This window comes from Siphateles boraxobius, unplaced genomic scaffold (genome assembly GCF_051911475.1).
Source record: "Siphateles boraxobius isolate OS27281-9 unplaced genomic scaffold, OSU_SipBor_1 13, whole genome shotgun sequence".
NCBI classification, from domain to species: Eukaryota; Metazoa; Chordata; class Actinopteri; order Cypriniformes; family Leuciscidae; genus Siphateles; species Siphateles boraxobius.
In genome coordinates, this window is record NW_027508733.1 from 2228075 (window position 1) to 2254589 (window position 26515).

Consider the following 26515-nt stretch of genomic DNA (forward strand, 5'->3'; position numbering starts at 1 on the left):
TCTTTTTCTTTGTTTGATTGGTCATGTCTTGTTTGGGAAAACATTTCCGTGTCTATACTCATAAATATTATTCAACACTGAAACATGTTCTGGTCACACAAGCATACTGGAAATGACCTGAAGATTCCCAACCGGACTGAATCTGGAGAAAGTGCAGACGATTGTTGGAAACTCTTCATTCACCTTTGTCAATGACAATCAGCTCTTCGCTTTCATTGGGTGACAGCTTATGCTTTGGTTTCTGCAAAGTAATGTAATAAAGATTAATTAAATTAGGATATTTTTAATTACACATTGAAATTGAACAGCAAATTTCAGCAAACAATCTCTTTCTCTAAAATGTTGTATAAAGATAAACATTTGGCTTTGACTGCTTTTGTAAATATAGCTTTTAAAACTTAAATGCAGTTTTCATAATTGTTGTCAGTTGCATCAAATGCCCAATTGACATGGTGAGATGAGACTCTTTCTATTTAGACTAGTGTGAATAAGACTGGACAATTGAGGTCCATGTAAATTCAGCTTCTGAAAACTGGATTATGCATCTAGTGCTCGGCCAAATTAACAATATGTCTAATTTCTTGACATTTGAAGATGTTTTGGAGTCAGTTTACACTAGCATTCAAAGGTTTATCACATTGATAGTGATGGCTATTGATGATTAGGCTATGCAGTTTAATAACATTATAATAAGTAATAGTGATTTTCAACATTAGTGAATCTTTAGCTCTGTTTAATTCCACCTTTACTGGGGTTTCTATCAAACACATTAAAATGTCTGTATAAATCCAAACATTTGAATGCTTGTGTCATTGATGAGGACATTCCCATCATCCTAAAGTTGATGAAACCAGAATGAGAAATAAGAGCAGAAAAAAGACATGTAAACATATACTTACTTTGGACTTCATATAAAGTACAGCACTAATAACCAGGACTATGACACCTCCCATCACACACACCAGCATAGCAATAAGTAAGTGTGCATTTCTTGGTCCTTCAAAAAACTAAAAAAATATATACAATAATATTCCTGAAACAGCAATAAAAGGCTTAAACAACTAACTGGTGAAATAATAATCAATACTAATAACATTTATTAATTAGCTATGTCCAGGATTAATATCATTAACCAAAATTGAATTAAATTAAAATTGAGCATAGCGAGGAGTCCCTGTGACTCGCAGAGATTTAAAATTAAAAATTAAAATTAAATTACAAATGTTGCCTTGGCAAGTTGAAGCACTGAAATTAATAACTGGTGAAGACAGTTAAAACTGAACTAAAACCTGAATTAAACTTGCAAGAATCTTCTGAAGTCATGCAAATGTTTAGTTTGAGACACAAAACTCATTCAGATCTGGTGCCTTATTTACAATCACCGAGAATAAACCTGTTTGCGTAGTGAACTGAGATGAATACCAACTTACTTTATTATTTTCCCAGTCGCATTCATTGTATGAATTATCACAATATTGCTGCATGTCATCTTTATGAGAGTCGCACAGGTTTGAAAGACATCCGGGCAAGTAAATGACATAATGATCATTTTAAGGTGAAATATCCCTTTCCAGTTTGATTTTGATTTTAAAAATATATATTTTTAAAGATATGCCCACTGTGATCTTAAAGGGTTATTTCAGCCATTTTTTTTGTTTTATAAAATCTGAGAGCTTTCTGTCCCTCCATTCAGATCAATGACCAATTAGCCAGATAAGGCTATAAGGATAGGATAAACTTTATAGTAAGTGCCATAAACACTCTACCGCACTTACTGTTGTTACTCTTCATCTCATCGTCAGTCAGAATCTTCTGGATGGTTTCTCCCTCGTGCTCCACAACACAAGTGAACTGGTCGTTCTTCCAGTCGTCTCGAGAAATATTGAGGGTATGGTTCTTCTTGAAGGTCTCGTCCTCATTTGGCAGAAGCTCTCCTACTTCCTCAATGTGGCGCCAATTTATTCCATTCCTTAACCAGTAAATCCTCACTCCTGATGGGTAGAAACCTGTGGCATGACACACTACTGGAGAAGAGGGATTCTTCTGTAACAGAGACACTTCAGGAGCTGAAAGAGATTGAGAAAAATGTGAGGAAAATATTTAATACTTCAGATAAAATCAGTTATATTTATCCATATGATTAACTTATTTGTGCTAAGTTTTTATGTTTTATATATATATATATATATATATATAATGAAGCAATGCAGGAGAAAAGAAAGATACATTAATGGCTCATTATAATAATAAATGATTACATAATTAAAAATTATAATTAAAAAATGATCTACAGGTTGAACAAAGTGAATGTCTGAACAAGTTACCTCTTCTCTCTAAATAATCTTTCCTTAACGTCAAGAACTCCTTCAGCCAGTAAACACACTCATAATCGCAGTATTGTTTCAGAGATTTAAGCAGTTCTCTGTCATTATTCCACTTCATCACTGTCCATATTCCCTGTGGTACAGATGTGATGTATCTGTTCTCCTTCAGGTCCAGTGAGATGAAATCTTCTCCATCATAACCGTACTCATCAAACCCATGTGAGTCTCCAGTCTCATCATCATAATCACATCCATACATCCTCTGATACGTATGAACACCTGAAGAAGAAAACAGGGTTGCAGGAGAGAAAAAATAAACATCTGGTCTTTTTGTTTAATGCACAATGTACTTTTTCACATTTAAATATGTAGTATAAAGCATTTTCTCTCACCATGTGACTGACTGAATCGCTCCATTATAATAGGAATGTTGTTTTTGTAGATCTGCTGAACATGTTTTCTGATCTCAGTGTCTTCCTTCCACAGTTCTTCAGAATCAGATATCTGGTAATCAGCTTCTTTATATTACTGTCATAATAATCAATCTGATGATCATCCAGTATCGTTACAATAGAAATCTCTGGAGTTCCAGCAGGCGTCTTTCCAGTTATTCCAGTGTATGTGGTCATAAACCTGTGATACTCTGAACAAACATTGAGCAGAACAAAACAAAGACATAAAGATATCAAACATAATTAAACACCACATACAGTGTCATCATCCAAATGACATGTGAATGACATGTCATCATCCAAATGAATATTAATTAAATTTGAAACACTAATCCCAACTGAAATTCTTAGCTTACTTTTTATATACTTTTATATAATTAAATCTGTTTAAAAATGTTTCATGATTTTACGTCTCTTCAACACACGATAATAGCAGAAGGCCATGCTGACGGAGAATTCACCGTTCAATTTAAATTGCAAAATGAATCTCACTTGAGTAAACAAAAGGAACATAGATGAATAAAATGATGAACTTCATTGCGGATGAAAATCCATGTATTTGACCGACAATTCTTTGTGTAGTTGTCGAAGAGCGCTGTAAAAACTCCTTAGGTGGGTGGTGATGGCGCAGTGGATAAGACACATGCCTTTGGTGTGAGAGACCCGGGTTCGAATCCACTGTGAGACACCAATGTGTCCCTGAGCAAGACACTTAACCCCTAGTTGCTCCAGAGGCGTGCGACCTCTGAAATATAGCAATTGTAAGTCGCTTTGGATAAAAGCGTCAGCTAAATGAATAAATGTAAAAAATGTAAATGTTAGCCTTTGCTACATCAGAATCAACAGAAAAAAACTGGTTACTGATAGTTACAACAACCTGTGAGTAAAAGATTTTTCCCTACACTTCCGCATTGAGACTGTTTCTCTCGAACTGCAGTGATTTCAGTTCAGTAACCAGTTTCACCTGTTGATTCAGATGTTGCAAATGCTAAAGAGTTTTTACAGCGCTCTTCTGTAACCACACAAAGATTTCTGGGTCAGTATCAAGGATTTTCATCCATAATGAAGTTCATCATTTTCTTCCTCGTTGTAGGCCTACCTTTGGTTTACTCAGGTGAGATTAATTTTGTAAAGTCATTTAAACGATGAATTCTCTGTCAGCAAGACGTTCATCTACTTCTCTGTGTTGAACTGACAGAAAATAAGATGTTTTAAATCTGATATTAATATTTTCTCGAACATCTTTTATAATAGCTAGGCTAATAGAACTTGTTCTTATTGCTTCTCTCTTGGGCTGAAAAGCAGGATTTATTTGTTGAAGTTGCACAGAAATCACTTCAGTAATTTCTAATGGCGTTGATCTGTCAATTTAAACAGCAAAACTATAACAAGTCTGATTATAGTCCTGTATGAATTACTAAAGTTATGCACATTTTATTGTAGCTAAATGAAAGAATATGCTTCCTCTGCGGGTGTTCTGTGAAAGATACACTAGTTATATGTGCAAAAGTATTGATTTGAAATTAAAGTTGCGCTCATCTTTTCCTCCCTATTGTGTCGTATATCCGAGTAAAATGGCTTCTGGAACAAGCACAATTGTAGGGCGATTAAAGATTACGAGGCACATTAATAAAAAAAATGTGCACAGATAAATAAATCATTTATAATTAGAGTTGGGTATCGGTTGGGTTTTATTCGATACCAGTACCTACTCGGTATTTTTTAAACGGTTCCGGTGCTTAAACGGTTCTTGAACCGGTTACTTAAGAAAACGAAACTGCACACACTTTGTCAAAAAATAATACCATTTTATTTACAGGGCCAAACTGGACACAATATTAACTTAAATCTTGAAAAATATAAATAGAACATATGATAATAATAAATAAACCAATAAAAAATAAAAATTCACATTTACATAATATCAAATAAAACAATATTGTATCAAACAATGTAATAATACTGGAGATTAATAGAGATTACTACCAGGGTAATCTAATGTCGACATGGCTCCAGGTTCCCATGTTTTGTCTGCTTGAACCAGTCATGTAAGTTATCTGGGCCCGTATCGCTAAAGATTCTGAGAATTTAACCTAAAAATTCCTTGCCAGGAGTTTTAGTTTAGAAGTGATTCCAGAACCTTTTCAGTGAACTCTGAGCAAGGAATGGATGGAAAATCCTATCTTAGTGAGGAGGTGTGGTTGACCCCGTTGCTAGGTATGTGTCATCATTTCAAAAGCCGTGATTTGTTGATCCTACAAGTTTGATGAAAATGAACTTTTGGTGATAATGAGCAAATGATGTACCCTCAAATCAATAAACATAATTAAACACTCTAATCTTATGCAGACTGTAATTGTAAATAATATTTCACATTCAAGAAAATATCTGTAAAATGAATAGTAAGCTGTAGGGGTTATAGTCTCACATTAGAATCCAAAATATGTGAAAACTTAAGCTCATTACACCCTGTTCAAATAATGATTTGTGTCTTATTTGCTCATATTAATATCCTAGCTGGCATATTTTGTACTTTCACTCCCATATGGACCCCATTGAAAACAAGATGGCCTATCTCAAGGGGCCGTCCTTAATGAAGTAGAAATTGCAACGTTACAACTCAGTGTGGTCTTAACGAGGATAACACGGCTCAGCTTTTATCAATGTCTGCAGCGTCTCAATAATTCCCTGTCATCCAGTGTTTGCAGGACATCTCTCCTGCCTCCTCTGTTGGCCATTTTGTGCAGCTGCTTAGGGGAACTCCTAAGCCACTAAAAGTCCTCTTCCCTGCTCTTAGCAGATCTCGCCTTAGGAGCCCTTTTAAGCGCTAGGAATCTTGAGGAATAGATTTTATATTAAAGGGGACATATCATGCTAAAACCACTTTTTTAGCCCTTAAATGCATTTTGTTGTATATTTGGAGTGTTTAAAAGTGCAGAAAAGTTGAAATTATTCTCTTCAGGTGTTTCGTTTATATCTTTACATTCTGTTTTGGTCTTATTGTTCACCCAGTTCAGATTTTTCTGTTTTCTATGACGTTTTCTGAACAATTATGTCACAGTATTTGCAGCGGAACTACCAAATAAGGACATTGACTACCGGCCCAACATTTCGATCAATCCGCCATTATTATTCCTCGCTCCGATTTTGTAGTCCAAGCTCAATGATGCAGAAGTGTCGAGAGCTCAAGTCAAAATGTTCGGTTGTTGGATGTAGTGACCCACACGCTTCGTTACACCGTCTCCCAGCATCAGAACCTCTTCGAAGTGCCTGGTTGAGTTTTATTTACCAAGGAAATGTTCCCACATCTTTTGGTAAAGTCATTTTCGTGTGCGCGAAGCACTTCGACGATTCCGACTTCAACAACCTCGGCCAGTATAAAGAAGGGTTTGCCGATCGACTTCGTTTGAATGAGGGGTCAATTCCATCTATCTTTGGAGACGACGAACAGATCACTTCGGTAAGCTGTAAATACTCATACTGTGCTTTGTAAACATTTATTGCATTTTGTATAGAATACACATTTAGACACACAGGCTCAAATCCAGGATGATCCACCATGCATGTCAGCTGACTGGATACTTCCTCCATTCGAGAAGTAACCTAACAAATGTTGAATTTATTATCATGGATTGTGTATACTCTAATCTAATATTTTTATTTACAAAGCACACCGACCTTAGGAGTTTCTCTACAGCATCGATTTTCAACTTCAGTTGGCATAGTTGCACAGTTACCACAAGAACACCTGAACACATGATTAGAATAAAGATAAAAACAAAACTGTTAACAGATTGTGTTTAGCATGGTAAGAACAAACAGAAAAAAAAATAATCTAAAATTTTATCCCTAGACTATAAACTTTAGACGATAAATTAACACAAAAGTTCACTATTACTATAGTGCTTTTCTTTATTTTTTTTATAATATAACTTATATTTTGTTTTGTGAGTGTTAAATTGTCGTTGTAAAACATACAGTATTGTAGCAGTGGGCATGGATGGCGAAGTTACTGTAAATATAGTTACATACCATTGAGATACATCCATATGCAGACGTTGTTCTTCAGGTTCGTCGTCTATTTGTTCAACTAGCTCCGGGTCCGGCTCTGGCTCGAACAGGTAAGCCTTGATTGACAATTCTGTTGTTGATTCCGTTGTTGACATTTTGTGTGAATATAAATGTTCTGTGACGCTATAAGATCGTATATCACTAATCAAACTACAAAAATGGCCGAACGGGGTGGAGTTGAACCGACTGTCAACTCAGCACCCTGGAGAGCGGGCGGGGTGTGACACAGCTCCTTTGCATTTAAAGGGGCCGCTTCAAAACGAGTCACTCACAGAAGCACATCAGAAAAGGAGTAAAATAGGGGCCTGTGGAGCTATAATAATGAGGAATTCAGACCCAAGAATTGCAGTTTCGCTTTATATAGACCACAAATGTATGTTTTATATGTAAAAAGGAAAAATTTAAAAGCATGATATGTACCCTTTAACTGGGATTTTCGTGTCACTTTTAGGGGAAATTCTAAGAAAACGTCATGACTCTGAGAATTTTCTTAGAATTTGGCCGCTAGGAGCCACTTTTTGCACAAAAATTCTTTTGGGATATGGGCCCTGGTCATTGTACTAGTTAGGGCAGCGCTTAGCTTGGTGACGGTGCAGATCCACTTGTCTGTGCGACACTTCTGTTGCGCCGCGCTCCACTTTATTCCTATGGGTGACGTCACGCGACTTTAACGAGCCCGCAAAGCATCCCAGGAAGGCGGCGCTTCATTTGGAAAAATCATGCTGCGCGTCAAAAAGCTGGCCGATGCCCATCTTTATGCAAATGAATTCCGTTGAACGTGACGCGACTATCCAATAGAAGCAGAGCATATGTAGACGGGGGGAAGTCTCTCGCAGGTCCTCTGTTCTAAACTGGCCGCTGGCTCAAAACCACACCCATAGCGGTAAACTTGAGGAACGCCCATCAAAGTACAAATGTGGGGAGGCGTCGCGACACCACGCTACAGTCGTGTCGCAAAAGTGGATCTCTACCGTGAGTTTGGTGTTTCGTTCCCACTACGTCTTAGCGACGGAGCGTTGAGTGAACCTATGAAAGAGAACGTCTCTGGTTACTGGTGTAACTGAATAGGGAACGAGAGGCTGCGTTCTCTGCCAAGCTCCTCGCACTGCCGACAAGCTTCCTTTTTCGGCAGAGAAATCTGAGGAGCAGATGATGGTGCGCGCAAGCGTCGAGGCAGCGCCCGCGCCATCAGCCAAACGAATTGGCGTGATTCTACATGGGCTTCAGACAATCGGCACAGAGAGGGCGATCTGACGCGTAATTTTACACTGATGCACGCAAATTAGTTAAAATCTCCTGGAATCAAGAGCGAGCGAGTCAGCGAGCAAGAGCGCGTATGCGAGACAGAAGAGACTGTGCTCCAAGCCGTATAGCGCGCGCACGGCGGAGAGGGAGAGAGCGAGAGACCTACCCATCTCCGCCCCTTGGATCTTGATCCGAGTCCTCCCCGTGGATCTCATGTACTGCATTGAGGTGCTACTGGAAATTTTCGTTCTAATTCGGTCTCGTTACTACCGTTTACGTCGGAACCGGTTCCCTATTGGCACCGCGTTTCGGTACCCAACCCTATTTATAATAAATAATACAAAGTTCCATTAAAAAAAACAAGAATTGCACATTTTGATTTCATAGTGATTTAAAAGAAAAACAACTGAATGAAGTGTCTTGGTTACAAATAGTAATTTGATATATGAGACTGTATTTATATGTATTTACCAGTTTGGGAGCATTTAGTTGTTTTCTTTTAGTGTTGTTGAATGAGTGTTCAATGTTTGTTCAGAGTTACACAAGTTCATCACCACTTACACTGCAATAAATGGAAGGATGATTGCAGGAACTCCAGAGTTTTCTGCTGTAACGACACTGGATGATCATCAGATTGATTATTATGACAGTAACATAAAGAAGCTGATTCCCAGACAGGACTGGATGAAGAAGTTTGCATCTACAGAACTGTGGAAAGAAGACACTGAGATCAGAAAACATGTGCAGCAGATCTACAAAGATAACATTCCTGTTATAATGCAGCGATTCAGTCAGACACATGGTGAGAGAAAATACAGTTATTCCTCGATAATGATCATGGTCAATAGCATTGCTGTATAGAGTCCAACAGTCTGGTTCTGGAAGTAAAAACCCATTCATTTTCTTCATAATTTTTATTTTATTTTTAACTATATATTTTAAACCGTTAAAGACAAGCCTACTGTGAACTGAGGTTGTTAATCGATGTCATTTATGTCTGCTGAAACTGCCAGCCCGCATTATTTAAATTTTTTTTAATAATCAACTGAATTTATGGTGAAAACTACATTACCCATGATGCTGCACAGAAAATTCAACCATTCAGAGTTGAAACAAGCAAAACACACCGAAATAACTTGTTAGCCCCGCCCACTAATACAATATTTCAACTCAAATCAATATTTCATGTCTAATTATATAGTTGTGGGGCAAGTAGACGTGTAATAAGTGGGATAGAGTAAATCCAGTCAGTTATCACTAAATAAACCCTGACAGGGTGATCAGGAGGAGTCTTGTAGCCTATCTCACTGTAGGAGTTTATTTGTACATTAACTCTTACTTACACTTCATTTATAAAATCAAAAATTAGCTTCTATGTTAAAAAAACAAAGAAGTAACAGTATCCCACTCTCTCTTTCAGGACTTCATACGTATCAGAGGATGTATGGATGTGAATATGATGATGAGACTGGAGACTCACATGGGTTTGATCAGTACGGTTATGATGGAGAAGATTTCATCTCACTGGACCTGAAGGAGAACAGATATAACGCATCTGTACCACAGGCCTATCCTACAGTGATGGAGTGGAATAATGACAAAACACAACTTAGATTCTTACAAGACTACTATAATTATGAGTGTGTTTCCAGACTGAAGGAGCTCTTACATTTGTCTAAAGCTACTTTTAAGAAAACAGGTACAGTATCAGTTACCAGATGATTATTTATTTCGGTCAAACTTTAGTTTAGAGTCCAATTCTCACTATTCACTATGACTTTTGCCTCAATAAACTCCTAATTACTGCTTATTAATAGTTAGTAAGGTAGTTGTTAAGTTTAGGTATTAAAGGATGTAGAATATGATCATGCAGAAAAAGGCATTAATATTTGCTAGGCTAATATAACTACTAATAAACAATAAACTAGTAATATACATGCTAATAGCAACTAGTTAATAGTGAGAATTGGACCTTAAACTAAAGTTTTACCATTTTTTCTTGCATGTGCAGATCCAGATAAACCATGTTTTAACAGACAGCTTGATAAATCTATGCAGGTCAACATTAGAGAATATTAAACTGTGATAAGTAGAAAGTGCATGTGTTTCTTTCTCTGTTCTCAGTTTTGTTCCCTGTTCTGTGTTTACTTCTAGAGCCTAAAGTGTCTCTGCTGCAGAAGAACCCAGACTATTATACATGTCACGTCACAGGCTTTCTCTTCAGAGACACAAGCATCTCATGGAGGAAGAATGGACAAGCTATGAGTGATTCTAGGGAATTGGTGGAGTATAGAGACACACTGCCAAATGAGGACGGGACCTTCCAGAGGACTGTTGCCCTGTATATCCTTTCTGGCAAATGGATGGACCGGTACAGCTGTGTGGTCAAGCACAAGAGTTTGACTGAGACAATCCAGAAGAATCTGCCTGTAAATAAGACCAAGTGGAACAGTCAAAAAACTGGCTAATTTTTCTACATGTACATTCTACTTACTTTAGAGGCCAAACACATGAGAATTTATTGTTTTCTGTTTTTTTAGGTTTGTTTTTGTTTTGTTGTTGTTAATTGTTTGTTTTTTATACGATATTCATTGTGTATGTTTCTCTGTGTGTTCTAGAATCATCTGATGCATCTTATGGTTACACTCATGGTTTTTATCATGTATATTATCATTGTTCACCTGAATAAACCTTTGACTGGACGAAACTCTGGAACTCGCAGCTTGTAAGTACTAATGACCCGTTGTGAGATATAATTCCCATCATAAGTGCAAATTTCTTACATGTGTTTCTGTGTGTGGCGGTACAGTGAAGAAGAGTGCAGTGAATGTGAACGCGGTGCTGTTTTATCAGTTCTGTCATGTTTTTATTCTCTAAAATGATCAACCTATAAGAAGTGTGTTGGTGTTGTGTGTGTGAAATCATATGTGAATCCCTTGACAGTGTTCTTTAAATTTAATTGAAGCATATTACACCTCTGTTTATCTCTCTTCACAGACAGCAAGAAAGACGATCATCTATTTCAAAACTAAACCCTAACAAGAACAGGCGCCGGCACAGGCGAATCTAGGATATTATAAATGGCGGGGCACAGGGGGGACCAAGAAGCAGGGGGAGGGGGGTGGGTGAGGGGTGGGGGGGGTGTGGGTGAGGGAGGGGGCGGAGGGGGGGGGGGGCTCTGGTAATCAACTGGAAATCAATACTTGTTTAGAAAATATTAAGCACGATTTAAAAAATCTTTGCAATGCCCAGTGCCCTAGATGGTATTAAATGTGGCACTGAACAAGAGCCTGAAAGTCATTTTGTATTTTACATGGACTGGACCACACAGTTTTGTTCTAATAAATAAAAAACACCACCTAGACATTAATTAGTAATTTAATATGCTTTATTCTCAATACAAACATTGTGTGTGTGTGTGTGTGTGTGCGTGTGCAAACTTTATCTGTATGAAATCTGTCTCTAACATGGTTTCTTCTTAATTAAAGAAACCTTGGATGACCTGTTGCGGTGTAAAAATAAACAAAAACCCATCAAGTATAAATTACACAGAGTTGCATGTAGCTATGGTGTTAGTTAACGTTCTCACATTTTAAAGGGTAACTAAACCCCTGGTCAGAGCCTGACTCCACCCCCTGGCAATATTTGAAAAATGCTGTAAAAGAGCCCAACGGAGGGGGCGTGTACCTGAGACGCATCTCTCTGTAGGCAATGGCGTGGTTCGCTGGTCCCTCTGACGTCAGAGGGTACCACAACTTCAAATAGGAAAATTTAACTGCAGTAACCAGTTCAACCTGAAGAGGGCAGCACTCAGAAGTTTTTACACCATATATTGTAGAATATAGCTCCATTCTTACAGATCATTAACTAAAAAAGTTGTTTTAGTGTTTAGTTACCCTTTAATGTTTACCATGGCACGGCTTTTTTAGAAAAAGATAATTGTGCCCTTTAGTCTTTAAAACAACAGTAATATTTATCTATTTTATATTTATGTGGTCGTGTGCGCTGCCACTGAACAACACTGACAAGTCATCACTATACAGTCTGCCGAAGTTACGTTAGCTAATCTAACGTTACTGGCTTGATCAGTCAGATTAGAGGGGTGGTAAAACGCATTTTTTTCAAAGGCTTGATTGTGTTTGTGAGGTGCACTGTAACATGTGTTCATACTTTGTTTTTAAAAAATGCATTCTTTTTCAATATTTTACCTTTACCTCCTTGTAAAAACGGGCTGATGGTTTCCTGGTTCTATGAAGCTAGTCCCTCAAAACTACGCAATGGGCTCAGATTGGTTAGCTGGCCCAGTGTGTTGCGATTTGCTAACGCCTAGTGCACGTTTTCCGGAAACGTCACGCCCCTTACCTTTACCGCTAGTTTGTGCTTTGGTGTATTATAAACAATGGCGTCAATAAAACCAATCGGACCCAGAGAATGTTAGTGAAGATGATCGAGCAGAACCTGTTCAAGAACGGCTGTTAAACGACGTTTCAGAAAGGTTTGTTTTTTGTTGTTCTCTCATTACTTTTTAGATACGCTGTTATTTAATTGTACTAATTATCATAGTATTACAAAAAATAAGCTTCATAAACAAGAATTTCATATAATCGTTCTAAAAAATTATACTACAGTCCTCAAAAGGATTTTTTGAGTCAAGACTGCGGATCTATAGTGATCGTTACTGACTGTATGGGACCGTTACTTTTGTATTTTTAGAACCAAATATTTGTCGCCAGAACTATTAACGTTAACCCAAAACGAACACTAAATCAAACACAGAACCATGTTTAGCATGCCTGTAGATAAACAAGCATGTAGATAAACAATATAAAAGCTCTAATCAAAGAATAATTTACACTAATTCCAAATTCGCTGTTGAGATTTAAAAAAAAAAGTTTGTAACATTAAGTATGAATGAGCATTTAACAAACTGGTTTGCAGAGCCAAACAGCGTTGTCATTTGTTCCCTTTCAGTCGATAACGTCAGACGTAGTCGACGATCGACTGAATTGGGATCACGCCAGGGAGCCTATTGTCTTCGAGTATTATTGAACGAGCCAATACACATTGGCGTGCGAGATCTGCATCTCACACTCCGCCCGCAGCGCGGGTATAAATACGGAAGTAGATGCACGCACCATTTGCCTTTCGCTTCGGAGCCGAGCTTCATGTCTGGATCTGAAGAGTGTTGTTGTACAACGAGCGAGTGTGTCGGCGCTTCTTTGGGAAGTCTCTCCTGGTGTCGGTGTTTGCAGCCCGAGTGCAGCGGTGATCGCGAGCTTCAAGCTCTCAACTGCTGTTCTCACAGCAACCAAGTTTCTGTTTGTTGTTTGTTTTTCTGACGGTCGGTTGAGGGCGAGAAAGTGAGTGCTTCACTGACACAGGGTGCACCATTCCTGTGTTAGTGTTGCCGCGGTCATTCCCCTGTGTGCTCCGGCACTGGTGAGAGCTTTTCACACCTAAAAGAGCAACACGGGTGCGTTTGCCTCTTTTTCAAGATGTCATTCCGCCCGTGCGTTTCTGGGTGCGGTCGTTCCCTGTCTCTCTCTGATGGTCACAATTGTTGTATCACGTGTTTGGGCTTACAGCACGCTGAGACAGATTTTGTGGACAGCTCATGATTTCACTGTGGGAACATGACTGTCGCAGTGTTGAGGGCGAGACTCGCCTTCGTTAAACGCGGAGAGCGAGTCCCCATTACCATGCCCCACCCTGCACGGGTGCTGTGTGGGATGGGTGACCGGAGGGTAGTGTTGGATGTCCCGCCCGGTAACCATTCCCTGTGGGCTCCTCACCCCTCCCTTCCACTGCTGCCATTGGAGCCTCTGGTGTTGTCCGCTGGTCCATCTGTAATGGGTCGGCCAGCGGTTTCACTCGGGGCTCCCCTGGAGGACAGGACGTCGATTGCAGCATCGGAGTGTGAGCTGACTTCTGGAGATGACGACTCGGCTGCGTTGTCTCCCTCTGGGAGTTCAATGTTGCCCGAGCCGGATCCAGAATTGTCAGCTATGCTGAAACGGGCCGCCGAGGCTGTCGGGCTCGAGTGGAACCCTCCACCGTGTCCTGTTCAGTCTCGGTTGGATGATTGGTATCTCGGGGGGCGGGCCGTGCTGGTTCTCAGCCCGCTGCCCCAGTGCCCTTCTTTCCCGAAGTGCATACAGAGCTTACTTGGTCGTGGACGGCACCTTTTACTGCTGAAAACGACTTAAGTAGTTCTTCCTCCCTCACTACCCTTGTCGGAGGAGCGGTGAAGGGTTATGAGGCTATCCCTCCAGTGGAGCGGTCTGTTGCGTCTCACTTATGTCCAACGGCCGCTGCATCCTGGATGGGGGATCCTTGTTTCCCCTCGTGGGCCTGTGAGTTCGCGTCAGGATTGGCGGTCAGAGCTTACAGAGCTTGCGGGCAAGCCGCTTCCTCTTTGCATGCCTTGGTGTTGTTGCAGGTCTACCAGGCCAATACACTCATGGACATGCACGAGGGTAGTTTAGACCGGGCGCTCATGAGTGAGCTCTGCACTGCCGTTGACTTCGCCCTCCGGGGTACGAGTGTCGCGGCATGTGCGGTCGGTCTAGCGATGTCCACCTTGGTGGTCGAGGAACGCCATCGTTGGCTCAGCCTGGTTGAGATGGCGGATGCGGACAAGGTTCGGTTCCTGGACTCCCCAATTTCCCAGGTTGGGTTGTTCGGCGACGCGGCAGAGAGCTGCACCCAACAGTTCTCTGCCACCCAGGTTCGGACGGAGGGTCCCCGACACACCCTATCCCGGTAGCCCGCTGTTGCCTCCACCCTGCCGCCGGTGATAGTCCCTCCGCCCGTTCGTCGCCGAGGGCGTCCACCTGCCGCTGCCTCCGGTTCCGCGGGGTCTCCGCAAGAGCCTTCACCCAGGCCCCAGCGTAGAACCAGCAGCAGGCAGGCCGCCCGGTCTGTCTCAGTCACTGCCCAGCCAGGGGGCGAGTGTCAGAAGCATTCCTGAGACAGGCCACCCAGGGATGGGGGGACTAGCTCTTCAGATGGTTACCGTTCCACCATTGGCTCTCCGGAGTCCAGTGGTACCCAAATTGTCAAAAGAGCGAATTTCTCCGTCCCTGGGTCCCAAGAGGGCGAGGCTAGCGGTTTGCGACCCTGTGAAACAGCCTTGCTCCCCCCAGCCCCCTCTTGTTCGCCAGCCGGCAACACGATGCGTTTGAGGACCCGGTCATCCGCCTTCTCATCCATTCTCTGTTGCCCCGTGGAGACAGGTAAGTGCAGCACGGCTCACTCAGACCCCGCTTCGGGCCACCCACGGGCCTTCCGAGCCAGGTCCCTGTCCTCCACCTCGCTGCCCCACCCCAGGTATGCCTGTGGTGCCTCTGGTCCCCCTGGTCCGGTTCGTCGAGGCCTGGAAAGTGCTCTCCAAGATTGGTTTGCAGCGATAGACCTGAAGGACGCCTACTTTCATGTCTCCATCCTGCCGCGACACAGGCCATTCCTGCGTTTCGCGTTCGAGGGTCAGGTGTATCAGTACAAAGTCCTACCCTTCGGGCTGGCCCTGTCACCCCGTGTCTTTACAAAGGTAGCGGAGGCAGCCCTCGCTCCCATGAGAGAGCGTAGCATTCGCATTCTCAACTATCTCAACGACTGGCTGATACTAGCGCAGTCTCGGGAGCAGTTATGCGAACACAAGGATCTGCTGCTCCAGCACATTAGCCAGTTGGGTCTTCAGGTCAACTGGGAGAAGAGCAAACTCGCCCCCGTGCAGAGGATCTCTTTTCTTGGTTTGGAGCTGGACTCGGTCCAACACCTGGCGCACCTCACAGAGAATCGCGCCCGGTCGGTGCTGAACTGCCTGAATCTTATCAAGAGCAGCACAGTGGTTTTTCTGAAACAATTTCAGAGGCTCCTGGGGCGTATGCCAGCTGAGCCGCAGTTACGCCGCTCGGCCTGCTTCATATGAGACCACTCCAGCACTGGCTTCGCGACCGAGTCCCGAGGTGGGCGTGGCAGAGAGGCATGCTCCGTGTGAAAATCACCCCGGCCTGCCTCCAAACCCTCAGCCCGTGGTCGGACCTTTCGTTTCTCCGGGCTGGTGTGTCCCTAGAACAAGTGTCCAGGCATGCTGTGGTTTCCACAGACGCCTCCAACACCGGCTGGGGGGCCACGTACAACGGGCATGCAGTAGCTGGCACCTGGACGGGGTCCCACCTGCATTGGCACATCAACTGCCTCGAGTTGTTAGCAGTGCTCCTTGCTTTGAGACGCCTCAAGACGACTCTGCTCGGCAAGCATGTACTGGTCCGTACGGACAACACTGCGACCGTTGCGTACATCAACCGCCAAGGTGGTCTACGTTCCCGTCGCATGTCACAACTCGCCCGCCACCTCCTCCTATGGAGTCAGAAGCATCTGAGGTCGCTTCGTGCCGTTCACATCCATGGCCTGCTCAATCGTGCCGCCGACGAGCTCTCACGACAGATTGTGGCCTCCGCAGAATGGCGACTCCATCCCCAGGCAGTCCAGCTGATATGGGACCACTTCGGGGCCGCACAGATAGATCTGTTTGCCTCTCCGGACTCGTCCCATTGCCAGTTGTTTTATTCCCGCACTGAGGGGACCCTCGGCACGGATACACTGGCTCACAGCTGACCCCGGGGCCTCCGCAAGTATGCGTTTCCCCCAGTGAGCCTTATGGCACAACTACTGTGCAAAGTCAGGGAGGAAGAGGAGCAGGTTCTGCTAGTTGCCCCTTATTGACCCAACCGAACCTGATTCCCCGAACTTTTTCTCCTCTCGACAGCTCCTCCCTGGCCCATTCCTCTGAGAGGGGACCTACTCTCTCAGGGACGGGGCACCATATGGCACCCGCGTCCAGACTGTTGGAGACTCCATGTAAGGTCCCTGGACGGGACGCGGAGGTTCTAGGTAATCTACCACAGGCAGTCGTAGATACCATCACTTCAGCGAGAGCTCCCTCTACGAGGCTCGCTTACTCCCTGAAGTGGAACCTGTTCGTTGAGTGGTGTGCTTCTCACAGAGAAGACCCCCGAAGGTGTTCGATAATTTCCGTGCTTTCTTTCCTGCAAGAGGCTTTGGAGCATCGGCTGTCCCCCTCCACCCTCAAAGTGTATGTTGCCGTTTTGCTTTGAAAATCTCCGTATGCTTTGAACTTTGAGCGCTGTAACTATGCAGATGTTGTTTATGCTCAAACAGCAACATTACACACTAGCTAAATTTAGAAAAGTGAAATCGTGTTTTACCACCTCTTAAAAGTAGTCAGACTAACATACGGTGCGATATTTTCAAAATATATACTGCAATTGAGTGTGTATATACCATAAACAGTGACGTGTCGAGGTGTCTCTCTCCCCTATTTTTGAAAAACGCGGACCTGCTGTGATCCCGCTTTGGGATTCAGTGTTTCAGTGTTTTCAGACCCAAAGAGGGTCACAATAAGTTTGATCAAAATTGAAATCCCAATCCAAATCTGGCTCAAACTTTTCAGATCAATAACTGCATTATATGGCAGTGAAATGTGGGGTTCTCCAATAAAATTTGATTTCTTAAATTGTGAAAAATATCGATTGAAACTCCATTTACATTTAGATTTCTGTAAAAGAGTACTCAAAGTCAAAAGAAAAATAGCAAATGAAGGATGTCGGTCAGAATTAGGAAAAATTCCTCCTTCTAAACGTCCCAAAAACAAGACATCAAATTCTGGAAACACCTAAAAACAAGCGAGCCCAACACATACCATTACAAAGTCATAAAACACAAAGAGCTGAGCGTAACGAGGAGTTCTTGTGACCTCACACTCGCAGAGATCAGCCAGCCTCAGGACAATCACACACACACACACACACACACACACACACACACACACACACACACACACACACACACACACGCACATTCGGCCCACACAAATTATGTTATGTTGATTAATCGACATTAATCAATTTGACAGCAATTTTAAAACAAAAAACAACATTTATAGCATTAAAATCAACACGTCCTGAAGCCAAAGCTTTTCTATCGCCCCCTGGTGGCTGGCTGCAGTATAGGTCATAAGCCCCGCCCTCACCATGTAATCCAATGGGACACGATCCAAACTAAAAAATCCAAGTACACTCCAAACCTTTTCCAAAGATGGTTTCTGTCATTGTAGGTAGCTCTTATCATGCTGTGGAATGCTCAAGTGTTCATTTTTCAATTAAGTTTGTTTTAAGTCAATTATTGGATCCTATAAAACAGGGTTTTGCGTCATGATTGACAGCTCTGCTGGTGATTGAGTCTATGGACGGTGTAGCTCTCTTCACAACAACACAAACACTGGTTGGTTCCTTAAAACGGGCTTTTAATTATTTGGCTCGTCTTGTTTACGCCGTGAGAACTCCATTCATAAATGAACATAGTACAAACACATCAGCCTATTATACAATGCAGTCTTAAAGGAAACGAGATGAAAAAAAAATTATGCTTTCAATACATCGAACAAATACACATATGAAACCTCGTTGGCTGCTTGTCATGAAAAGAGGTCCTTGAGTCCTTTGTTTAACAAAATCTTCTTTACTGTCTCCTTTGAATTGAGACAACACTTATTTTAAACTTAAATTCACCTTTTAGAGCCGTGTTAGGCGTCCGCTCATCATCAGTCCATCGGGGGCGACGCAATATTTTGTCATTTCCTAAAGTGACGCATTCTCACGCCTCACTTTTAAAGAGCCACAGATGAATTTGCATAGCATTAACAACATCTAAGGCGCCCATTACACCTGATATTAACATAAGTTTCATATCCAGACAGTCTCTGGATATTCTTTTGCTGATTTGCATTTGCACTTATTAATCGATGTGTCTACAGTCTGTTTTTACATGTTCTTTTTCTTTGTTTGATTGATCATGTCTTGTTTGGGAAAACATTTCCGTGGCATCTATACTCGTGAACATATTATTCAACACTGAAACATGTTCTGGTCACACAAACATGCTGGAAATGACCTGAAGATTCCCAACCGGACTAAAATCTGGAGAAAGTGCAGACGATCGTTGGAAACTCTTCATTGACCTTTGTCAATGATCATCTTCCCTTTGCTTTCATTGGGTGATCGGCTCATGCTCTGGTTTCTGCAAAGTAATGTAATAAAGATTAATTAAATAAGGATATTTTTAATTACACGTTTTGTATGACCACTGAAACAGCATGTGACCAGTTTCAAAGGCCTTTTGTTTTTTTTGCAATTACACACTGAAATTGAACAGTTGTAAATATAGCTTTTAAAACTTAAATGCAGCTTTCATAATTGTTGTCAGTTGCATCAAATGCCCAATTGACACGGTTAGATGAGACTCTTTTTATTTAGACTAGTGTGAATAAGACTGGACAATTGTTTTTCATGTAAATTCAGCTTCTGAAAACTGGATTATGCATCTAGTGCTCGGCCAAATTAACAATAAGATTAACTTATTTGTGCTAAGTTTTTATGTTTTATATATAATGAAGCAGTGCAGGACAAAAGAAAGATGTGTTAATTATTTATTATTATAATAGATGGTTATATAATAAAATATTATAATAAAAAAATTATCTACTTGTTGGACAAAGTGAAGCTCTGAACAAAGTACCTCTTCTCTCTAAATCTGCTTTCCTTTAAAAACTTCTTCAGCCTGTAAACACACTCATAATCATAGTATTGTTTCAGAAATTCAAGCTGTTCTCTGTCATTATTCCACTTCATCACTGTAGGATAGGCCTGTGGTACAGATGTGATGTATCTGTTCTCCTTCAGGTCCAGTGAGATGAAATCTTCTCCATCATAACTGTACTCATCAAACCCATGTGATTCTCCAGTCTCATCATCATATTCACATCCATACATCCTCTGATACGTATGAACACCTGAAGAAGAAAACAGGGTTGCAGGAGAGAAAAAATAAACATCTGGTCTTTTTGTTTAATGCACAATGTACTTTTCACATTAAAAAATTTAGCATAAAGCATTTTCTCTCACCATCTGACTGATTGAATCGCTTCATTATAACAGGAATGTTGTCTTTGTAGATCTGCTGAACATGTTTTCTGATCTCAGTGTCTTCTTTCCACAGTTCTGTAGATACAAACTCCTTCATCCAGTCCTGTCTGGGAATCAGCTTCTTTAAGTTACTGTCATAATAATCAATCTGATGATCATCCAGTGTCGTTACAGCAGAAAACTCTGGGAGTTTTGTCTGTCCATTTATTCCAGTGTATGTGGTGATGAAGGTGTGCAAATCTGAACAAACAACACAAAGGTATAAAGCTCTCAATCATGATTAAACACCACATACAAAGTCACCGTCCAAAATAATATTAAATTAATTTGACACGGATCTCTCCTGAAATTCTTAGCTTACTTTTTATATACTTTTATATAATTAAATCTGTTCTATTAAAATATCTCATGATTTTATGTCTCTTCAACACACGGAAGTAGCAGAAGGCCATGCTGACGGAGAATTCATCGTTCTTGCAGATGAAAATCCATGTATCTGACCCACAACTGTTTATGCACAGTCGTCGAAGAGCTCAGTAAAAACTCTCTAGCCTTTACTACATCTGAATCAACTGGTAAAACCAGTTCTGAACGAAGCAACGACAACCTGTGAGTAAAAGTTCCTCCCTACACTTCAGCATTGAGACTGTTTCTCTCGAACTGCAGTGATTTCAGTTCAGTAACCAGTTTCACCTGTTGATTCAGATGTTGCAAAGGCTAAAGAGTTTTACAGCGCTCTTCGACGACTACACAAAGATTTCTGGGTCAGAATCAAGGATTTTCACCCATAATGGAGAAGTTAATCGTCATCAGCATCTTCATACATTTGGTTGATTCGGGTGAGTATCATTTGTAAATTCGTTTAAACTATGAATTCTCTGTGAGAAAGACGTTCATCTACTTCCATGTGTTGAACTGACAGAAAACCATGAGATGTTTTAAATCTGATATGTATTATTTCCTCAAACATCTTTTATAATATCCAATAATAGTACTTGTTCTTATTGTTTCTGTCGTTGACTGAAGCAGGATTTTCTTTTGTTGAAGCTGCACTGAAATCGTTTCAGTTTTTTCCAATGGCGTTGATCTGTCTCACGCAGGTCAATTTAAACAGCAAAACTATAACAAGTCTGATTATAGTCCTGTATGAATTACTAAAATTATGCACATTTTAATGTAGCTAAATGAAAGAATATGCTTCCTCTGCGGGTGTTCTGTGAAAGATACACTAGTTATATGTGCAAAAGTATTGATTTGAAGTGAAAGTTGCACTCATCTTTTCCTTTTGTGCCGTATATCCGAGTAAAATGGCTTCTGGAATTTGAACAGATGTAGGCCGATTAAAAATTGTGAGGCACGTGAATAAAAAAAAGATGCGCACAGATAAAAAAAATTTATAATAAATAATACAAAATTTCATAAAAAACAAGAATTGCACATATTGATTTCATAGTGAATTAAAAGAACAAAAACTGAATGAATTATCTTAGTAACAAATAGTAGTTTGATTTATGACACTGTATTTATATGTATTTACCAGTTTGGATGCTATGTGTTATGTTTTTGGTGTTGTTGAATGTGTATTTAATGTTTTTACAGAGTTACACAGCTTTATGACCACTTACACTGCAATAAATGGACAGACGACTGCAGGAACTCCAGAGTTTTCTGCTGTAACGACACTGGATGATCATCAGATTGATTATTATGACAGTAAGATAAAGAAGCTGATTCCCAGACAGGACTGGATGAAGGAGTTTGCATCTACAGAACTGTGGAAGAAATACATTGAGATCAGAGAAAAACTACAGCAGATCTACAAAATCAACATTCCTGTTATAATGCAGCGATTCACTCAGACACATGGTGAGTTAAAATACATTATTACTAACAGGCTTTCTGAAATGCTTGATTCTGATTGGTCAGTCGTGACATCTGAGGTCAGTTATTCCTCGATAATGATCATGGTCAATAGCATTGCTGTATAGAGTCCAACAGTCTGGTTCTGGAAGTAAAAACTCATTCATTTTCTTCATTTTGAACTATAAATTTGAACTATATTTTTTACTATTTCTAACTGTTAAAGACAGGCCTACTGTGACTGAAATACGAGGTTGTTAATTGATATTTGCGTCTGCTGAAACTGCCAGCCCACATTATTTCATTTTTTTAAAAATAATCATGTAACAATGAAATTTATGGTGAAAACTACATTACCCATGATGCTGTACAGAAAATTTAACCAATCAGATTCGAAACAAGCAAAACGCCCCAAAATAACTTGTTAGCCCCGCCCACTAATACAATATTTCAACTCAAATCAATATAACTCAGTTGTTACCGCAGAATAAACCCTGACAGGGTGATCAAGAGGAGTCTTGTATTAACCTGAAGGGTTTATTTGTACATCATCCCTCACTTTTACTACATTTATAAACATCAAACGATTAGTTTTTACGTTAAAAGACATAAAGAAGAACAGTATCCCACTCTCTCTTTCAGGAGTTCATACGTATCAGAGGATGTATGGCTGTGATTATGACGATGACACTGGAGACTCACATGGGTTTGATGAGTACGGTTATGATGGAGAAGATTTCATCTCACTGGACCTGAAGGAGAACAGATACATCACATCTGTAGCACAGGCAAACACCACAGCGGAGAAGTGGAATAATGACAGAGAACAGCTTGAATTTCTGAAACAATACTATGATTATGAGTGTGTTTCCAGGCTGAAGGAGCTCTTACATTTGTCTAAAGCTACTTTTAAGAAAACAGGTACAGTATCAGAGTTACAAAACTATGACTTTTGCCTCAGTAAACTCCTAATTACTGCTTATTAATAGTTAGTAAGGTAGTTGTTAAGTTTAGGTATTAAAGGATGTAGAATATGATCATGTAGAATAAGGCATTAATATGTGCTAATATAAGTACTAATAAACAATAAACTAGTAATATACATGCTAATAAGCAACTAGTTAATAGTGAGAATTGGACTCTAAACTAAAGTGTGGCCATTTTTTCTTGCATGTGCAGATCCAGATAAACCATGTTTTAACAGACACTGATAAATCTATGCAGGTCAACATTAGAGAATATTAAACTCTAAGATAAGTAGAAAGTGCATGTGTTTCTTTCTCTGTTGTCAGTTTTGTTTCCTGTTCTGTGTTTACTTCTAGAGCCTAAAGTGTCTCTGTTGCAGAAGAACCCAGACTATTATACATGTCACGTCACAGGCTTTCTCTTCAGAGACACAAGCATCTCATGGAGGAAGAATGGACAAGCTATGAGTGATTCTAGAGAATTGGTGAAGTTTGGAGACACACGACCAAATGAGGACGGGACCTTCCAGAGGACTGTTGCCCTGTATGTCTTTCCAGACGAATGGAAAAAGAACCGGTACAGCTGTGTGGTCGAGCACAAGAGTTTGACTGAGACAATCCAGAAGATTTTGACTGAGGATCAGATCATGAGGAACAGTAAGTTTAAACATGGTTCATTTTTCTACCTGTATATTTTACTTAATTTAGCGGCAAAACACTGACAATGACAACGGCTTCACTTTTTTCTGTTATTGTTTATAGGTTTGTTTTGTTGTTGTTTGGGGTTTTCTGCCATATTATTCATTATGTTTCTCTGTGTGTTCTAGAATCTGCATCAGATGCTTCATATATCAAGAGTCCGGCTCTGGTTAGCATCCCAGTTATTGGTGTACTGACTGGACTGTGTGTACTTTGTAAACGCAGGAAGAAACCCAAAGCTTGTAAGTACTAATGACCTGTTGTGAGATATAATTCCATCATAAGTCTAAATGTTTTACATGTGTTTCTGTGTGTGTCGGTACAGTGAAGAAGAGTGCAGTGAATGTGAACCTGTTGCTGTTTTATCAGTTCTGTCATGTTTTTATTCTCTAAAATGATCAACCGTGTGTGTGTGTGTGTGTGTGTGTGTGTGTGTGTGTGTGTGTGTGTGTGTGTGTGTGTGTGTGTGTGTGTGTGTGTGTGTGTGTGTGTGTGTGTGTGTGTGTGTGTGTGTGTGTGTGTGTGTGTGTGTGTGTGTGTGTGAGAAGTCATATGTGAATCCTTTGATACTGTTTTTTGAATTTCATTACAGCATGACACACCTCTGTTTATCTCTCTTCACAGACCGCAAGAAGACCAACAAAGGCAAAAGTAAACCCTCTCCAGAACAGACACCGGATCAGGACTCTCTTGTCTTCACTCCCTCTGATGAAAGTTGATCCCCTCCAGAAGCCTGTTGTCTTGTGTTTACGTTGTGCAAATGGCCAGTTACAGAGAAACAATAGCCAGACAACAGAAAAGTGACCAATCCTGAGTGGCGACGTCACTTCACATATTCCACTGAACCAATCACAAGTGAAATACAGCCGTAAGCATTTCTTTCCGTTCTCAGAACCGTTCGGCCCAGCGATGGAAAAGTGTTTTTTGCTGTTTTCCTCATTTGTTGCTTTGAATTTTGCGAAATTATCTATTTTGCGAAAAAAAAACTATTTTTTTAGGACTGTCAATAGATTAAAATAATTAATATTGATTAACTACAAAAGAATAATACATATTTTTTTAATTTGCTGACATTTGCCTCTAAATAACAAATCATAAGTTATTAAGATATGAGCCAATGCCATTTTTATTAGAGTACATTTTCTCAATCAGATGTTTATGCACATATTTTATATGTGTAATTATGTGTAAGCACTATATATATATATGTATATATTTCTTTCTGTGTTCTGGAGTCAATCATCAGTTTAAGTTTCCTCAGTCTGATGATTTCTCATTGAAAAGTACTTGTTGATCTTGTGTTTAACAGAACAGCATAAAAATCGATGATTACCTGTGACCAATCAACATTTATACACATTTTGTTTCATCCTGTTTGTAAATTTTTTATCTTTCTTGCCTCATTTTTGTGCTATATTAAATAAACTCCTATACTGTTCTCATTGAGTTCAGTCTCTGTCATTAATCTATACATAATAGTTTTAATAGAGATCACTTAATAGAGATTCTGACTAAACGTGTTTCATGGATTATGCTACACAGATTTTAACTATGGAATGCCAAAGCTGACTTAATTAAAAATAAATATACGAAGAAATGTAAAAAAGCAAAAATACATAAATAAATATACAAAGAAATGTAAAAAAGTACAAATAAATGAGTATTTATACTTTTATTTCCTTATTTATGTATAATTGTATTTGTTCACACATTTATTTTTTTATTTATTCATTTATTTATTTCCACTTTTATTTATTTCCACATTCATTTATGTATATATGTTTTTATGTCTACATTTATTTATTTCCGCATTTATTTCTACATTTATTTATTTCTACATTTCTTTGTCCGTATGCTAATGAGGGGGGCGTGTTTTACCTCAGACATCAGCAATCGAGCTCAGAGTGGCAGTGCTGAAGCTTTGAGGCCACAGTGACACCTTGTGGTGTGTGACCATTTAAGAATAATTCCAAATTGATGACTTGTGATTAATCAGTATCTAAGAGCAGCATCTATGAAATATGGGTTGTGTTTTAAGCATTTGAATTGTCGCCTGTTATGCATACGAAATTATGAAACGCGAATGTAAACCGTGTATTGAGTCGCGTTTCAAACTCATTGATCAATATGCTTGCGTAGGAGTCAGTGAAATGTGCGCTGGTTTCTCTCCGCGTTCTGCGCTGGTGTGCGAGTCTCATCGACAATAAACGTAAGCTCTTATCAGCCCTATCCACCCCGTTTACATTGTTATTAATAGTGGATACTTTCATGCGCTTCCATGTCCAAGTGTCTGCTATCAGACCCGTTGAAGACCAGTTGAAGACCAGAAGACCAGTTTCTGTTCATGTGTGCTATGTGTGTTAACCCTATATAGCCTACCCTACATACAGTTAGGGTGAATTACATGACTTAAAATGTGATATTGTCCGCACACCTCTTGCGTTTCGTTTGGTCACACACCACAAGGTGTCACTGTGGCCTCAAAGCTTCAGCACTGCCACTCTGAGCTCGATTGCTGATGTCTGAGGTAAAACACGCCCCCCTCATTAGCATACGGACAAAGAAATGTAGAAATAAATAAATGTGGAAATAAATAAATGTAGAAATAAATAAATGTGAAAATAAATAAATGAATAAATGTATAAATAAAAAAATAAATAAATGTGTGAAAAAATACAATTATAGGCCTACATAAATAAGGAAATAAAAGTATAAATTCTCATTTATTTGTACTTTTTTACATTTCTTTGTATATTTATTTATGTATTTATTTATTTTTAATTAAGTCAGCTTTGGCATTCCATATTTAACTCATATGTGTCAACTACGGCAATTTGTAAAACTACATTCAAAAAATGTACCGCAGAATTCTTGATTGCATTGCGAGACTTCAT

General features: G+C 40.1%; 2 protein-coding genes and 1 pseudogene across 3 annotated transcripts; 2 read left to right on the plus strand and 1 right to left on the minus strand.

The window, feature by feature from the left end:
- Positions 1 to 1573: 1573 nt before the first annotated feature.
- On the minus strand, positions 1574 to 3382 carry LOC143735737 (class I histocompatibility antigen, F10 alpha chain-like; annotated as a pseudogene). The gene is made up of 4 exons (XR_013203290.1): positions 3269 to 3382; positions 2717 to 2967; positions 2325 to 2603; positions 1574 to 2066 (listed from the first exon to the last, which is right to left on the minus strand). The product of XR_013203290.1 is annotated as a class I histocompatibility antigen, F10 alpha chain-like (transcript).
- A 375-nt stretch (positions 3383 to 3757) lies between these two features.
- Positions 3758 to 11176, plus strand: LOC143735731 (major histocompatibility complex class I-related gene protein-like). The gene is made up of 6 exons (XM_077225952.1): positions 3758 to 3890; positions 8628 to 8894; positions 9513 to 9791; positions 10247 to 10521; positions 10711 to 10817; positions 11090 to 11176. Exons 1-6 carry the CDS (start codon positions 3839 to 3841, stop codon positions 11160 to 11162), a joined length of 1053 nt encoding a protein of 350 aa, XP_077082067.1. The 5' UTR covers positions 3758 to 3838; the 3' UTR covers positions 11163 to 11176.
- Positions 11177 to 20708: 9532 nt separating this feature from the next.
- LOC143735730 (major histocompatibility complex class I-related gene protein-like) lies at positions 20709 to 25067 on the plus strand. Its single transcript, XM_077225951.1, has 6 exons — positions 20709 to 20936; positions 21697 to 21963; positions 22600 to 22878; positions 23280 to 23579; positions 23750 to 23863; positions 24246 to 25067. The coding sequence occupies exons 1-6, from the start codon at positions 20888 to 20890 to the stop codon at positions 24338 to 24340; spliced, it is 1104 nt and encodes a 367-aa protein (XP_077082066.1). The 5' UTR covers positions 20709 to 20887; the 3' UTR covers positions 24341 to 25067.
- Positions 25068 to 26515: the final 1448 nt, after the last annotated feature.